Below are 18106 nucleotides of genomic sequence, written 5' to 3' on the forward strand. Positions count from 1 at the left end.
CATCAGTGCATGATTAAAAGAATAAACAGCTCATTAGAGCTGATTATGGGAAACGCCAACACAATTAATGAGTCGAAACCCATCAGTGTGACAGTTGTTAATCAACTCTTCATTTCCTGTCTTCACCAGGTGTCGCTTAAATAAAAAGGTACTTCATCTGAATGTAATTTTGACCAGATTAAATAAAGGTTAAACCAAAATGAGAGAATTAAATGTCCAATACTCCAAAGGTAGGTGACATTTTGAGCCAACAACTGCTCTGTAAGAGACATAAAAAAAAGGATATGAGTAAATAAAGCTGCATTACCATGGCTGTATAGGAGAGTTGTCGAGTGTGAGGAGTCAAAGGCTGTGGGGTGCGACGTTCTGCTGTCACTGGCTGGACAAAGCACAGGAGCAGCTTGGACTTCTTGGGTGTTTTCCCTCTCACTGCAGGTCTGCTTTATCTGTGAGAAGTGGTCTACATATACTGCAACTATGTGGCTGGAATGCATAGTTTAGCTTAACATGAATAAGGTAAACACTTATTCATGTTTAGCTTTAAGTCACTAATTTTTCCATCTACCTCCAGTTTAAAATGACTTTTTTTGCAATATTAAACCTTTTAAAATTATTATTTTCTGTGTTTCCATGAAGATTTTACTTAAGTAAGCCTCTGTTTGCATGTTACATGCATGTTTTCTCTTACCATGTGTCCAGTAAATCCACTGCCTCACAACAGGTTCTTGCGAGGCACACAGACACACAGTCAGCACTTACTGTGTCACTACTTTGGTACAACCACAATCTCTTTAAAGTCAGACCTAAGCAGATAACAATATTTGATTTGGAATCTGCTTTAAACCTCCTCCTCCTCCATTAATATTTAAAAGACTTTTGTCAGTTAAAGTCCTTCATTGCCACGTGATTCAGATGTCTTCCCACTTGTGTGCATCGTTTGATGTCAGTCTGAACACACACACACACACACACACACACACACACACACACACACACACACACACACACACACACACACACACACACACACACACACACACACACACACAGAGTCAAGCGCTCACCTACACATGAGAGAGGAGTGGTATGGAGCAGCTGCAGTCCCAAAGCTGCTAGTCTGAGCAACATCAGCCTGGTGTCCCACCGAAACATCTCCACGTTTCTTTGAAGTGAAATCTAATTATTACTGTGGTACTCCTCCATGAGTGCTGCCCGAGTGTGTCTATGGTGTGTGTATGTGTGTCTGCATTAACCTGTGAGGACACCCTTTTTTAAAACAAACCTATTTTTATGAGAACATTTTGGCGGTACCTCACAACTTTAAAGGACTTTTTTGAGGTTTAAGGCTTAATTTCAGCAGTGGGGTTCAGTTTACGTCAGTAAGTGTTCGTATTAAGGGTTAGGGAATGCATTATGTCAACAAGATTCACTCAAGAGTGCTGTATAAGAATGTGTGTGTTTGTTACCAAATGAATGGAAGTCAAAGCAAGTCTTTGAAAGAATAGCTGTGCAAACCTGTGTGCGTGTGTCTCTACCAAACTCCTTCAGGTGAACGTGACAGGAGAGAATAGGGAAAAAAGTTGCTCAGCCCTTCTTTCATCCTCTCTCCCCTTTTAACGACGTTACAACTCAAGCTTTGACACATAAAACATAACTCTCTCACACACACACACACATCATACAGTTCCTCTGTGTATGTGTGAGAGAGATGCTGCATATTTCTCATTTCTGTTGATTGCTTATTGTCAGTCAGTGACAAAGCAGCATATATATGTGACGACAGCAGCTATGTTGTTTGTGTGCTCTGCAACACATTTGGAAGCAGCTGTGATGACCTGTTAGTGTATGGCACGCTGGTGTGTGTCTGTGTGTGTGTGTCTTCGCACACTCTTTGAAGCTCTTTCACTGACTGATGACTGTGTGTGCATATGTTTACTTTTCTACTAAAGTCGTCCCCAGTGAGCGTTCAGCACCTGCGTGCCTTATCGGCTGCTGATGGAGACTGATAGCGAGTTGTAAATGCTCAGCAGCAGGATATGAAATATGCTAATGAAGCTATGTAATAATAACCCATCATCATGCACAGCATGGAAAGAAGATGAAAAACTTAAGTTTTATTCCAAGCTTGTCTCAAGATGAAATTGAAATAAAAGCATTTGCTGCTTTTGAGAAATTGCATCAACACACCTGGCATAAGAAATGAACTACTCTTGGTTTGTGAGCAAACACTGTGTGAACATTACCAAGGGCAGAAACAAAGTAGTGGACACAGTGAGTAGTATATAACTGCAATGTTCTCAAAGCGGGCCTGGAGACCACAGAGGGTCCACAAAATAGTAAGCAGTAAATTATAAAATGATGCCTTATCTGGTAGGACAATGGAAAAGGAAATATTCAGACTCCTTTCATGATTGAAGCAAAGCAGAGCTGGGAAAATGTGTAGCTTCTTTCTGTACATGGTTCTGCAGTGATGATGGGGTTATCACGAGGATGAAGTCTGTCCACCTGAAGTCTATTGCTACACACTGTGTGCTGCTTCGGCAGCCGCTCGCATACAAAGGCATGGAACCCGATTTTCCCTCCGTTTTGAACACAGCTGTGACTTCAGATAATTTTTTTTCAGTCAAGGACACTGCAGTCTGTTTGGACAACTTTGCCGTGAAGTGGATGCAGCACATCACTCATTACTGTTGTATCACTCAGAAGTTTTATGGCTCTCTTGAAGTTTTATTTCTATGAGTGTAAACAAGGTGTTTTGTTTATTTTTTGTTTCTCTTTTTGTCCTTAGCTTTATAGTTTTTTTGAGTTGTCTTTTCAAACATTTTGATTTGTAGTCTTTTGTATATGTTTTATTCCTCATAGCTGTGATTTAATGCCGATACAATGCATTAAAGTCATCAAACCCCTGATTTGGGGTGCTTTATTCATGGTCAGGGGATATAGATTGAAGCCCACTTACCCCTCTCACCTATTGAAATACATGTAAAGGCCCAATACAACCAACAAAATACAATGTTTCACTTGCGAGAAAATGACTGCAGCTCTAACCTTGTGACTGAAAGATTATTTCTTCTACAAAATGACTTTATTTCATGCTTGAAGGTTTATATTTGATCGATTACAGCACACTTGTTTATTGTTGACTGAAAAAAGACAACTCTTACCAATGGGCTCTTTGCACAGCAGTTATTTTGACAGGTCAACGTCAGAAAATCACAGGTGCAAATAATCAAATTAATGATGGCTGAGTTCCATTTAGTTTCCTCAATTTCAGTGTGCATCTGGGTTCACTATCATTATCGTCCAGACTTGGACATGTGATCAGTCACACCTGAGTTTTCCCTGCTAAAACATGTAAATGGCTGCTGTGTAAAATGCCAATTGCCTGTACATAAAATGAATATCATGAGAGCTGAAATGATGTACTGAAATACAACAAAGACAGGTTTCCAAAGTCTCAGATGTGTGTTGTTGCCAAATAAAAATGTATTCTGAAACACTGTGATGAAATAGAAATCTGCTTCAATTTACGGTCTGACTGTTGCACAATAGTGCTGTTTACTAACAATGCTTCCAAGATCCATTTCCAGTGTGCATTTTTTACAGTTGGTGGGTTACTGTTGGCTACAACAAGCTGCTGATTTTCAGCTGTTGGGTCTCATTGTGCTGTGGGGAGACAGACGGGGCTGGTCATTTAACATGAACTCACCATAACTAATAATTATGATACCATAAACATCTTGGTAACAATATGTATATATATCTTATATCTTAGTTCCGAAGTTAATTTGAACCATGCTTTTCTGTTTGTACAAGGCACCACACACACACACAATGATTAATAATATTACACATATACATTTCTGTTTGCCCTCACCTCTGGTAAGACTTGCTTGACTGAAGAGTGAGCAGGTGAAGTGAAATCCAAGTGGATGGATCCTCCCTGTGTCAATAAATCAAGATTGTTTTTGTAACATAACCGTAAGCAATGTCTGCAAACGAGCAACACAGCATTCACTGACAGGTTTACACACCTGGGAGGTAACCAGCGCCTCCATCATGAAGACCCTGGTATCACATGAAGACTTCAGGACCACCTGACATGTAAATTGTCCCTCACGGTCTGCCTGGAACCGTACTGGGATTTCCACACTGCCGCAATCTACTCAACAGAGGGAAGAAGAGGAGACATTCAGCAAGAACAGAAGGTGGACAATAATAGCTGATGAGTTGACATGTGCATAAGCAAATGATGTGATTATGAATGAAACTATGGGCAAATCTTACTAGACCTTTTACTATAAATTATTGCGCAAATGTGCATGTGTACTGTGTTCTGTTATTACATTCACGATATCATTAAAAGGTGCAACATACAAAAGTGAGCACCAATATGTCAGACCAAAATAAACACAATCATAATCAGGAACATTCATTCAGCAACATTTTGGTCTTGCTGACTGAAAAACAGACCATGAAAATGGACATGTAATATTACATATGCATCTAATTCCTTAGTCCATAAACACTTTGACCCACTTTCTGCCACTGAGGGGCTCATCTAGTGTTGAATATATTATATCATACAGAAGGCAGAACTGTTTTTAAACTTAACAGGTTGTGAATCTGTTGCAGAGGTCATCTTATGAGCCGGTCTTGTAAACACAGTAAACGACCCATGTAAAAGCAGCATAAATAACTGTATACAGGGCTAAGCAGTTTCGATCCTGAACATTTAGACAGGTTATTTTTGTTTCCTGACACCAGGTTGAATGTTGCATATTGAACCTTTAATGTATTTGTGAGTGTGTACGGTATGTGCTTGTACCTGCAGGAATCTCCCCTGATACATTTGTGTCCTTATTGATTGGCATTTCAATAGTTTTGGGTAAAGTGAAGTACTGTGGCAAAGAAACTTCCACACTATATGTTATCACTTTACAGTGGCCAGCAGAACCTCTCACCCCTCTTATCGTTTGGGCCTAAAACAAACCAAAAGGAGAAGAGGTAAACAAAAATTAAATCCAGACGACACAAACACTCTACACAAACATTCTGTGTGTGTACCTGTTGTTTAAAGAGCTTGCTGGCTGTGGCTGCTCTCACACTGCTGCTATACAAAGTCTGTGTCAGTGTCCGCCTCCTGTGTTCATCAGCACTCATGTTTTGCTGACCCCAGATGGCCAGAGCTCGCTCCCAGGCCATATTGACGAGCGGGACACACACCACCTCCTCACACACCTGCTTCACCTTGCAATGCAGGCTGATTACTGAGAAAATGGTCAGTGTGCAAAGAGCAAATGTCAGTCTGTTAAATTTGAATATGTACATTTACATCGATAACAACAACAAAGATCTAAAAGAAAGAGAACTAAAGATATGACGTATGAATTAATGCTTTGGTTGTGGGACAGGTTTCTACCAGAGTTTTGGGGTCTGGAGTCTATGTTAGGACTGGGTCTGGCACGGAGAGGGAGAGGAAGAGGCAAGTCTGCTGTGGCCTTCACCATATACACCATGTCACCGACCTAAAAGGACACAGACAGAGTGAGAGACAGAGAGAGAGAGAGAGAGAGAGGCATGGTTATGAATAAATGAGAGTCACTTACCACACCAGAAATCCCCACAGTGATAAATGTGATAAATATGGCATTTAGTCTTTGTTAACAAATCTCTAAAATAATGATATTTATTCCTTTATTAGCATGTTACGTCTTTATTTGGACCATGAAGCCTAGACAGGAAACAGGATGAGAGACAAACTAGTCGTGAGTCGAACTGATAACTATAGCTGCTCAACGGAAGGAGTGATTAGGGTTAAGGTTAGTCACTCAGCTGTCAGGATGACCAAAGACCAATATTTCTGATAATAAAATGGAAAAAGAACATGTGAGATAATATCTGGAACTAATTGTTTTGCACACACACACACACACAGATATATGTAAACATATATAAATTAAGTTAGCCTTGATAGTTTTACAGATATTTTCTGCCATGACCTTTAAAATTTAGATGCGGATTAATCCCCAAATATTGAACCTTTGTTTTTTTTTAAGTCCATGAGCTTGCCATTAACTGACAGACAATCCAGACACACTGACCTGTGGGCAAACAAGCAGCACAGAGCAGTACTTGGTGCCTGGAGAGAAGGGCAGGTAATGGATGTTCAGAATGTCTGATTGGCTGGACTTGAGACAAACAGCCCTCGTTGCACTCAGAAACTCTCTGCCTTCACCACCTGGGTGCACACACAAATGTGCATTGAGCATAACTCAAAACCAGTCAGACATAGTGTTCACATACATGTATAAATGGGGCAACAAAACAAAGTACAATGTGTGTATTTGTGTGTTACCCACTTAGAGCCGAGGGCCCCCCTTTCATGCCGTCACCACAGCATCTGTCTGCAGTCACGTTCTCTGTGCTGAAAGGAAAAACAACATACTCATTCATACATCACAGAAAACGCAACCTAATTCAGGTGAAACACAGATGACCTCAGTCCCTTCTGAAATCAACTCCTCATAGTCAAGTCTTGATTAGTTTGCTGCCAGGTTTGGCTTTGAAGGTAACTCAGGTGATGAGAGATGCATACCAACCAGGTTTTCTTTAAGACAACCAGGTATCTCCTGAGGAACAGCCTCATCATATTTTATTTTAATGCCATGGACCAGCAGTAGTAACAGCCACTCTTTATTTAAACCTCACATAAAACTTATTTAATTTTTATTAAATAATTTTAATTATTTAAACTTATTGACCAGAAAGCGATTTCTCCTGATTTACGGGTTGTTTTTTTTTGTTTGTAGTTAGCTTGTATTCCCCATGTTGTTTGTGCCTCTCATACCACCTTATCCTGATCTTTAAAATAAAAATGCAATTCAAAGAATACCATCTGCAGCACATATTAGGACAGACTGATTCATCCTATAGCAACAAAAATGATCCACAACATTAGAAGGACCAGCTGATGAAAGCAGAACACTTTCCAGACTTAAACCTCAGGGAGCTAGTGTCATCCTTTTTTAAATCTCTATTATTTATTTGTTTTATGCTTCAGAAGCACTGCTACATTGGAATTTCTGTGGCAACATGACATGACTTACCATGTAAAGTCTTTGCATGAGGTTTATGGAAAAATAAGACAAATATAGAATAGCACTTCTCTAATTCTTTATTTGAGTACTGTCAACTATCCATACACTGTATGAGAATATAATATGTGTCTCTGTGTTTGTGTGTGTGTAGTTCGCCCATGAGCAATATAAAAACCAGCTCACAGATGAGCTTTATTTGACCATCAAAGGAAAACAAAATTACCCCTAAAAATCAACAAAGAAGAAACATTATGAATGAATGGTACCTTAGACCCATGCTGCCATTGGCATACAGCACCTTAACCGGTCACAGATTTCCCCTTACATAAAATGAGATGACACTTTAGTAGTAGAGTGTAGAGTGGTACATGACATTAGAGCTGAAACAATTAATCGATTAATCAACAACTGTTTTGATAATCAATTAATCAGTTCCTAGCTTTTTTCGTTTTCCGTTTTCTTTTGTTTGTGGACAAAAGAAAACATCATCATTTCCAGGTTTGACGAACACCGATCAACATTTTTTAAGCTTTTCTGATATTTTATGGACCAAACGATTAATCGAGAAAATAATCGACAGATTAATCGATTATGAAAATAATCGTTAGTTGCAGCTCTACATGACATTCCTACAAATTATGAATTTTCAGTACCTACAGCTGAATTTCCACATTAAAAGAATATAAGTGACAAAAAAGGCTAGGATTTTAACCACTTACTGTTAAAAAAATTGCAATATAAAAAAAGTTACTGTCTATCCCCGCTTCATTGTAGCACACATGGCTTTGCTTTATGGATGTCCTCTCCCCGCTGCTCTCTCTGCTTTCATCACAGCTATGGATGTTTTGTTGAGGATGGTTCTGACTTACCTGGCTTTGGAGGAGGCCCGTTCAATGAGGCTAACATTTTTCTTTTCAGGCTCCAGTGGGTTATATGTGGATTCCACCAACACCACCCTAAAGATAACAAAGATCTTTAAATTAAGCAACACACAATACACAAAAAGACAGCCCAGAGTACACAGTGTAGTTTGTGACAGAAACATCACAATACCCACAAAAAAATCTATCTGTATAGATTGAATCTGCTAGGTAAAAACTGTTCTTCATAGAAAAAGAAGCAATTGGACATAGAAACCCTTTAAAATGTTAACTTAATGTCCAGAGCTGATACCCGTGGAGACAGATTAACACCTACCTGAACTGAGCTTCCTTCCTGAAAGGATTAGTGATGGGCAGTTGGATCTCTCTCAGCACGTAGCATGGAGACACACACTTAACAGAGTTCTAAAGAGAAAATCAGGATGTAGCATTTAATTCTATCACCCTACAGCCACAGTCAGCAATATGTTAAAAGTAAGTCTTCAGGAAAACATTGCAGTCAAAATGTGATATCTGAACGACAAAAAACAATTGAGACTAAAAAATTAGGGCCAGCTGTGAAGCTGAAATTTCAAACTCAACTTTGATTTAACGGAACACAACTGTGATTGTCTTATGTGTGTTTTACTTATGAGCTATACCAGCTTGAGCACCACTCACAGTAGCCATTTTTGGTTGGTTTGCATCATGTTGCCTAGGCTTTTTATATCTGTATGTACTAACAATTGTTTTCATTGAACATGCCTGTAATCTGGGAAAACAAGCATAGTCACTGCTTGTTTTCCCAGATTACAAACAGATTACTGCATCACACTTGAGTTGGGTCAGATACAAAAAAACAGAAAGCCTGTCTGTTGCGAATAAACTCAGTTTGTACTCTCTTGAACCTGAGCTGCCCTCTAACTCACAGTAAGCGGCAGAGCAGTTCATCATTTAATATGGAACATTGTTTACAGACTAAACAAACATTTTTGATTATTTTATAGCACTTAAAGTAACCTACACATATTTTATAGCAGTTATCGCTGCAGTATCAGTGGTAATAATTTGTGTGGCAAGACAAAAATCAATAATGCAATGGCTGTGGAGAGTTATTAATCAGACATAGAGACTGCAAGGAAGATATCAACAAATTAATAAATGAGGGCTGGAGCCAACTACAATCTCAGAGGTGCAGTAAAAGTAACTATAAGAGTCTAGCTCTTTGGTTGATTGTACTCACTGTGGGTGTGATGTGACTGACTTGGGTTTTTAGATTGTAGGTGAGAGTGGTGGCCTGCACACGGAAAGCAGGGCTAGAGACAAGCAGCAGGACTGCCTCCATAGGCTGCATGAAGGAGCAGCAATACTGAACTGTCAGTTCTCTGCTTGCCCTGTAAAAACCAACACAATCACCACAGCAACACAACCCTTGATTATTAAAGGTAGCAAAATGATAAAACTCACTTGTTTTATTGTACAATCTCCTAATGTCAGGGAATTACAGTAACAAAAGTGATAAATGAGCAGAATTTTTCAAAACAGCACTGTCCTTAAATGCAGCATTTCTGTAGGTAAAGCTGTAGTTCCAAAGTGGGACATGGGCTATTTTTACAGAGGCTTCACTTGAGGGCATAATTGGTACATTTTAATGAGCTACAGTCTCAGGGCAAATCCAAATTTACTCAGTTTGAACTCTAAGCTGATGAAATAGAGGAAGATTTTTCCTCCTCTTCTTTGCAGGGCAGGCTGGTCTGCACATATACAATACAGCACTGGTCAGGACTGTTATTGGTGCAGACTTACAAGGAATGCATCATTGTTTCACCTGAAAGAGAGCTTCACTTTACTACAGAAGAAAACAATTCTACATTTTTATGGGAGCTTGCATCCAAACTGCAGAAGGGGTGACCACTATAGTGATGGCAAATTGCTTACTTCTCTGTGCTCTTTATACACTGTAGTCTTCAGTGTTAATAGGAAATGGGTCATTTGCACAGCAGCCATTTTGACATGTTTTAGCAGGAGCGGCACAGGTGTTACCAACCGGCTCTTCAGATATTATAAGTCAGGACAGTGTGACGGTGAACCAGCATGCAACCGGGAACTGAAGAAGCTAAATGGAACTTATCCATCATTCATTTGATCATTTATTTTCTGAACTCAAATAGTCAAAATGGCTGAGTCCACATTACTAACAATGTGAAGCCAATTGAGACCACAGTGAGTGATGACTACAGACAAGGCGAGGTGGCACATATTTTTTAATTAATACAATTTTTAAATATCAGGTTCACTAACTGGAAGGTTTCAGCGTGGTATTATATAGTAGTATGGTATGGTATGGTATGGTGTGGCGTACTTTGGAGGAATGGAGACAATAGATCCACGAGGGAGGGAGAAGAGATGAGCATTCTTTCCAAAAAGGAAGGCCTGGTATTTAACAGGCTGAGACGAGGGACTATTCAGTTGCACCTGCAGTTCACAGAAAGACAGACACTCAGAAAGACAGAAATAGCACCAGGCTTTATACTGTACATAGAAAAAAAAACTGCAAAAGACAAACACGAAATGTGATTAACTGACATCTATTTTTGTCCAGCTTGTAAAATGGTTAAAAACATGGATCTTTAATGAGATTTGTATTTGTCTGTTTTCGTAATCCTGTTAGCGTGTGTGTGTGAATGAGTCAATAATCCTATAAATGATGTGTGTCTGTGTATGATTCTACTTGCAGTGTTTGCATGTGGGGTATTCAAATCAATTTCCAGGCAAACAGTGCTCATTAATTTGATTTTCAGGTCATGTGTCTTCGAACACAAAGTGTGTGTGTGTGTGTGTGAGTGTCACCTGCTGACTGAAAGTGCTACGCAGACTTCCAGACAGCGTGATGGTTTGCATTGGCAGGTAATGTGGCAGCCTCTCATACAGGTGAACACACAGCATTAACATCTGCACTGGATTAGGATCTGACAAATCTGTGGGCTGAATAACACAAACACATACGTGAGAGTCACAGCAAGATGTACTGCATAATGTGTAATACGCGCGTAATGGCTGAAATTATCATACCAAAGTCATGATATAATCAGTCAAGATGATCTAATTCTACTAAATTATCATTGGAGTAAGTGGTAAATGCCTGTCAAAATAATTGCTTGTGCATGGTAATTAATGTGAACTACATATCATTAAGGCAGCTCCTCAAGTACATCTGTAGTGAAAATGTTCACTACTACATTTAATTGTGCATTATTATGAAAAACCTGAAATGAATGAGCCTCATAAACAAAGCCAGACTATTCTAGGGGTAGTTTTATTCCATAGTTATAGTTTTTTACCTGTATATCAGTGTTGAGATAAAGTGCAGCGAGGGCCTGAGCAACTATGATGTTATTGTGGAGGATCTGCTCCAAAGTGCTCGGTGTAGCATACATTCTCCGGAAGTGGCTGCAGATCTAAGTGAAAATATGACAAAGTTCATTAGTAACAGGACATCACAGTAGGATTCTCTGACAATGGTGAATATTATTTGGCTTGTCATCGTTCACTAAATATTCACTTTCACTCCCCTACACCCACCCGCACAAAATGGTGATTAGCATGACAATTTGCTTCCCTTATCACAGTGCCACTTAATAGGCATTAACCATCATCCCTCATTTAATCACACACACACACTTCGACACACACATGCACCCAAACACAGACCAGGTAAGGGCAGTAGGAAGCAAGCAGAGCAGCGAGCACCAATCCATCTGTGAAGTCCAGGTCAAAATTCACTATCCAGCGTGCTGATGGGATTTCATCTGTCAACCATAAATGATTTGTATTAGCTCTCAATCAGTAACGCATATTAAACCTCAGAAGAGAATTCATGAGTTCATGTTCCCAATAGGTCTGGTCTACCTTTGTTTTTATCTATATTGTGCTTTTTGTTTTATTTTTTGTTTATTTTGTCTTTTAATTTACTGACTCTGGGAGCTCTGTATAAGAACTTCTCTGTGCCCGCGACTGTTGTCTGTACACAAATGGAAAAATTAACATCTTGAATCTCGAAGTCCTGCCTGCTGCAGCTTGAATCTCACAAAAAAAGGCTTGTGCATTGTGTAATGTTATGGCCTACCTGTACCAAAGACACTTTTCCTCATGCTCTCATAGTGCTTGTTGAGCCATGAGAGCAGCCGCAGCTCGTAGGCAGAGTAGACATTACTGGCCAAAGGCTGCGAGTTGACAGGGAGGATTCCACCTATGTTTTCCTGGTTCAGCCCTGTGCTCAGACCAGTCTTGGACAAACGACACAGGACTAATACCTGCATGTGCAGATGAATATTCAATGGTGTTGTTTCCATGCACAGACACAGACACACAGATGACAGATGATGAACATTGGAATGTGGGAAATACATAACTTATCTGTAGTGACTTTAAATTGTACTGTAAAACACAATTGTTAAAACTAAATTTAGCAGAGACAGAAAAGGATTTTAACCTTGTATATTTGTAGCAGCACATCAGTCCAGGACCGTTTGCTCAGAGACTCATAGTCTACCCTAGTGTAGTCCACACCATTTCCACCCTTATTTGACTGAGAAACATGAAAACACACATGGCATATGAGACTGTTAATGTACTGCACGTGTGTGAAAGAAAGTGAGATTTAGATGAGATGCAATTTACTAGATGTTTTGTAGGCCTGGGACAAAAATATTATTAGTACTTATACCTGCATTGAGCACCAGTGTTTGAACTCCTGCACATCTAGTAGGTACTGTGGTCTAATGTGCAACAGAAAGGCTCCCTTCTTCCTGAACACACAGATATAACAAACATAAATCATCAAAAGTGGTCTAAACATGTTTAGAAAGAGTCAGACAGGTCTTTTCAGATATGTAAAATGTAAAATCGCTGCCTGGGGGTGTGGTTAATGCTCCACCTGTGACCATTGTAGCTGCAACAATTAATCTATTCATCTATTATTAGTTGGTAACTATTATGATAAAATAATCATTACTTGCAGCCATAGACCACTGTAACATTTGGTATCAAATCACAAGGTAAAATTGTATTTAGTTTTAAATGTTATTATTATTTGACAAATTATATCTCATTCATTCCCTTTTAATACCTGCAAAGGGCTAAAACAACCAATAAAAGTTACACTTAACCAAAGGTGACTGCACTCCTCTGCTTGTGATTAAAATGTTGTTGCCTCAAAATGTCTTGATTTCATTAGTGTGAGTAATATTTGACAGATTATTTTCATTAGTCTTGTGTTATGTTGTTGCTGTTACAGAAATGTCACCAGGTCTGACCTTTTTGACTTTTATATAATGGTGATTCATGAATTTATTTTAACAAATTGCAGCAAAGTATCAGTGTACTGTACATAACACCTACCTGAGAAAAGCAAGGACAGCTTTGTTTTGTTGTAACAGCTGATCAATGCGCTGGTCCGTGTCTTTAGATACGGTGTCACAGAGAGGAATACCAGGGATCTTTTTGCCTGTCAGGTGATGAAGCATGTCCAGAACAGACCTAGAAAACATCACAATTCAGTTACAACCCCCGCATCAATGAAAATTCAAAAACAAGCTCCCCCATAGTTTAAGTCCATGTCTCATCTAATGTTTCTTTGAGTGATTTCTCTAGTTTTGAAGTTTGAATTTAGTCAGTTAGAGAGTGCAAACCTCTGTCAATGCTGCTCAGTTTCACAGTTTTAACACACTCTGTCTTGCAATGTCAACATTTGATTGTTTTTTTATACATAATCAAATTCACCAGCAAAATTGAACAATTTCTTCCTTTGGGCCACCTAAATTATTTTGTCATTTGGAGTTCTTTTACCATTGACTTGCACTGCTTACAGACAGATATACACAAACACAGCCAAAAATATATCATCAATGTAATAACAATTATGACCTGCATAGTCAAGGCACTACTATTGAAAATCAAAAACATCTTTTGCACAAAAGCCTCAGAGGTTTTTTGAGCTCTCCATTTAAAGCAACAACAGGCAGATCTATTGTGGTCATGTTTCTCATCTATATTTAGACCCAGTTTATTGATGTGATGTCAGCTACATCAGATTCAGTTCTCTGAAAGTCACCTGCAGTCTTTGTTTTGGATGACACGGTAAGTCCGTCCACCGGAGTGATGCGTTTGAGGTTTTGACACAGTTCTGTATGGAGAGTGAGTGGACAAATTGATTGCCATGACTAATTAACAGTTGTAAAATGTGAACAGAAGAATTAAAAACTACACTATAAAACAAATGTTATTTGGAAATCAAGAGCATGCCTTCTAAGCGTGTGTGGTACTGAGATGGGATGTGGTCCATTTGGCCAGCCGAAGAAACTAAACCACCTTTTCACAGCCATTAACACAGTCTGGTAATAAATTCCTTCCTCTGAGTTGACAGCAGGGAATTCCGGGACGCCGAGATTGTCTGGGGTGTGTCTGTGTGTCGACATCTCGTCATCCGTGCTGGTCTGACCACTCATAGTGTAACTGTCTGGAAAGGAGCCTGATGAGGACAGGATGACACTGTTGTGAGACACATGAAAAACACACATAAACACATCACATACAAATGTGATACATCTCAGCTTATGACCTGATGCCGAGTCTGTGTATGTCCAGCTGTCGGGATCATATGTGGAGGAGGAGGATGTTGGCCCAGGAGAAGGACTCGGTGTGTGACGGTGCTGAAGAATCGCCTCCACTGCTGTGGCTCCTAAATCATAATCACAAAATAATTGATTTGAAGTGAATTTCGGTAATTTCCATGAAATCTACTTTTCTATCTATACTTTATTTTAAGGTAGGATTGTGTGCTTGTATATATTTCAGTACCTGTCTTGAGAACTATCTGTTGCTCAGAGCGGTGAAAAGCCATGTAGGGCCAGACTGTCAAGAGACAATTGTCAGCAACAGCAAACAATGTGACTTTAAACCTTGTGGGAGAGAAGCAGAGTCAAATAGAAACATGAGTTGGCAATATGACATGTATTATTATAATAAAAATAAATAAACTGGAGTGTATTGTTTTATAAATGAATGCAGGCAGGGACATTTATCAGTGCAAGTAAAATGTGTGAGTGCATTTTCAACAAAAGGCCACTAAATATAAGCAGGTTAAAGGGAAATTCCAAGATTTGGTCACAGGGAGCTGGAACCAATCCCAGCTGACATAAGGCAGATGTGGAGTACACCCTGGACAGGTCCCCAGTCCATCTCAGGGCAAACATGAAGAGACAGAAAACCATTCACATTTCGCACACTAATTTTAGAGTGTTCAGTTAACGGTTAACTGGACACTAACTGGAGAAAACCCACTGACACATGGGGAGAACATGCAAACTCCACGTAATTCAATTGCCTACCCTTTTGATTTCACCCGGAATATACAGAGGAAGAGCTCCCACAAACTGAAGAGCGATTAAGGGAGAGAGTGTTGATGCCCAAAACTAGTGGTCATAATTGTTGATTATTATCCAGTTTTTCTTTTGTCAAATGAGAAACATGGTGATATTTTGATCTTAAAGGTGACATAGAATGCTTGTATCACACATATATGTTAGTTATGGAGGTCTACTTACATATATTAACTTGTTTTCATGATTAAAAACCTCCTAATCGCTGCAAACGAGCCGATCAAAATATCTCCTCACTGACGCTCTCGTCAGCCACGCTGTTTCAGACCAAAACCACACCCCCAGAATGTGGACTGTGTTGTGATTGGCCAGCCAACGAGAGCTTTCCCACTGTCCTGTGATTGGCCAGGTACCTGGAAGTGACGTAATAGATAGGCCAGCTCTCAGATACACAGCTCCCCCTCTGGCACGGTGGATGCTCTGCATCTCAGCAGCTACAACGAGAGTAGTTCTTCTTCTGCGGTTGAATGTACGCAACCGGATGTGCCCGGACTAGTGCCCGCACCAGGAGGCGCTACGGTGGTGAGAGGAGTGGTGAGGATTTCTGATGACGACATCAAATTAAGGAAGTGCCGATCCGCTTCGCAGAGCCCAGGAAAACAATACAACACTATTTTCTCAGCAGTGGCTGAACTGTGTTCTGAAACTTTAGGGTTTCATAAACGAGGTAATGACGCAGATACACACACAAACGCAGCGTTAATTTGAGCTTTCGGTCTATGTGGGCTTTAAGGGTGAGTTTCTCACACCTTGTTTGAATCATGTTACGTTCCAAAAAGGCAGGAGAAAGAGTGAGACATCAGTTAGTTACCGGTTGTTGAAGTGCTGTTCAATGAATGTGATAGTTGTGCAGACAGACAGAGGAACGGCAGAACAGAAGCACACACTGCAGGTCACTGAAGTCACCATGGCTTCCAGGCTTTGAATGTCTGTTGACTGTCCCTATGAGAATTTAAAAAATAGTGTCAGCCAGGAAAATACATCATGCATCATTTTATTCCAGCTTCTGTCATTTGATCACTGAATGGATTCAATTTCATTAGGTTTTCCACACAGTTTCTTCTTGACTGAAGATAAAAAAAAGGTTTTTTATATACTAATAATTTTAGAGAAGTTGATGTGTTTGTCAGATGCACTACTTTCACCAGTTTCTTCAGTGACTATGGCTTTGTTCAGTTACTGATGAGGTTTGAGTTTCCCCACCAAAGAAACGTCAATAACAGAGCAAATCCTTCAGAGGCAACTAAAATTATAGATTTTGGCAAGATGATCCCTCTGCAGCATGTCTGTTATACTTCAAACAGCTCTGAGTACAAAGACTGTACCTGTTCCTGGTTTCGGGCAGTGATGGAGTTACCCTCAGGAAACACGATAGAAACAGGCTGTATCTTTGTCCCGTCCTCCAGTTCTACCTCATCCACTTCAGCTGATATCTTGGTTCCACTGCAAACACAGAATAAAAAAAAAGTGGGTCTGGAGAGATGGATACTTGCCTGTGAGATGTTTGACTACCTGCAGTGAGCCAACATAGATCAGAAGTCCTTTAAGTGCTCTCATATGATTAAAGTTTGGAAAAGTCTCTTTGCTGATGAAAATGATTTGACATAATGGGAATGGACAACATGGAGCTTGTACTGTAAATTTACTTTTTTCTATAAATCCTCAGGATTTTATGCATAACGGCATAACCAAGAAGATGTGGTGGTAACAATCTACAATTCAAAATTGTCTGAATGAGAAATCACTCAAAAGAGTAAAAACCTCCACCAATCTGCTCAGTTTCCCATAGTTTCAATTAATGTCTCTATCTTAGAATTCCATCCCTCCTTGACCTCCAAAACACAGACTCCCTCCTACATTTCAAATCAAAACTAAAAAATTTTATTGCCTTTTATTATTATGTTTTACTAAAATCAAATCATTTCTTATTTGGGCCACCTACATCCCCAGAAAATGTAATCACAATCCCTCCTTTACCTTTGAGTTATGCTCATAGCAGCCAAAAATATAGCTTCCTAGGCAGAGGTGATGCCACTACCATTGAAAATAAAATAATTATTTGCACAAGAGATTCAGAAATTTCTCCAGAGTTCTCCATTTAAAAAACCCAGTGTCACCTACATCACAACATACACAAGTTTGATACATTACACTATAATGAGGTTGCAAAAGGCATGTAGCATCAAAAATATTTTATTTATCGTCTCAAATGGAGTGTACAAAAATCACCTGCAGTGATGAGGGGATAAGAAACTGAATTTTGAAAATCTTAATATGTCAGCATTGCTAAGAGATATCTCCTAATGTCACAACAAGATACAGATAAAGATAAAAAAGTTTTAGATCCTAAATCAGTTCCTGGGGAAAGCTACCAGCTATTTCAAAGTTTCTGTGAAATGATCACATTGAGAATTGCTTGAATGAAGAACTAGTTCAATACACAAAGAGCTATTTCTAAAACTTTAAAAAGCAGCAATATAGCAGATGTCAAACGGAGATGAAAAAGTCCATCGGGCATGATGGCTCTAGTTTCCAGTGCTTTATGTAAATAATGGTAATAGAAAATTCTCAGAAATGGTAACCCAGTCATGTCTTCTTGAGAAGAACAAAGACCTTAGTGCATACACTGTGTTCTCATTTCAGTCACAGAGATGTGGGTCTGACAATTCTGCCAGAAGTGTGAAAGTGCTGCCAAATTTTTGTCCAT

The 18106-nt window shown here is 39.4% G+C and overlaps 1 protein-coding gene across 2 annotated transcripts in view; it reads right to left on the bottom strand.

Annotated features, from left to right (window-relative positions):
* Positions 1-2888: 2888 nt before the first annotated feature.
* The window catches only part of LOC122765484 (cilia- and flagella-associated protein 47-like), a 28458-nt gene continuing 13240 nt past the window's right edge, over positions 2889-18106 (bottom strand). Inside the window, exons 27-51 of one of the 2 annotated variants that reach the window (XM_044019747.1) lie at positions 16725-16842; positions 16211-16341; positions 14819-14919; positions 14580-14699; positions 14264-14489; positions 14073-14144; positions 13361-13498; positions 12687-12768; positions 12453-12548; positions 12087-12273; positions 11672-11769; positions 11302-11418; positions 10811-10945; positions 10323-10435; positions 9204-9354; positions 8298-8386; positions 7970-8056; positions 6363-6427; positions 6105-6241; positions 5423-5528; positions 5068-5270; positions 4829-4982; positions 4035-4162; positions 3878-3943; positions 2889-3666 (exon numbers count right to left, since the gene is read on the bottom strand). In XM_044019747.1, the coding sequence (XP_043875682.1) occupies positions 3625-3666; positions 3878-3943; positions 4035-4162; positions 4829-4982; positions 5068-5270; positions 5423-5528; positions 6105-6241; positions 6363-6427; positions 7970-8056; positions 8298-8386; positions 9204-9354; positions 10323-10435; positions 10811-10945; positions 11302-11418; positions 11672-11769; positions 12087-12273; positions 12453-12548; positions 12687-12768; positions 13361-13498; positions 14073-14144; positions 14264-14489; positions 14580-14699; positions 14819-14919; positions 16211-16341; positions 16725-16842 (2962 nt within the window). In that variant the 3' untranslated portion in view covers positions 2889-3624. Of the gene's footprint in view, positions 3667-3877; positions 3944-4034; positions 4163-4828; positions 4983-5067; positions 5271-5422; positions 5529-6104; positions 6242-6362; positions 6428-7969; positions 8057-8297; positions 8387-9203; positions 9355-10322; positions 10436-10810; positions 10946-11301; positions 11419-11671; positions 11770-12086; positions 12274-12452; positions 12549-12686; positions 12769-13360; positions 13499-14072; positions 14145-14263; positions 14490-14579; positions 14700-14818; positions 14920-16210; positions 16342-16724; positions 16843-18106 lie in introns of those variants that run through there. The other variant, XR_006359976.1, reaches the window with a different exon arrangement.

Source organism: Solea senegalensis, linkage group LG2 (genome assembly GCF_019176455.1).
Source record: "Solea senegalensis isolate Sse05_10M linkage group LG2, IFAPA_SoseM_1, whole genome shotgun sequence".
Classification (NCBI taxonomy): Eukaryota; Metazoa; Chordata; class Actinopteri; order Pleuronectiformes; family Soleidae; genus Solea; species Solea senegalensis.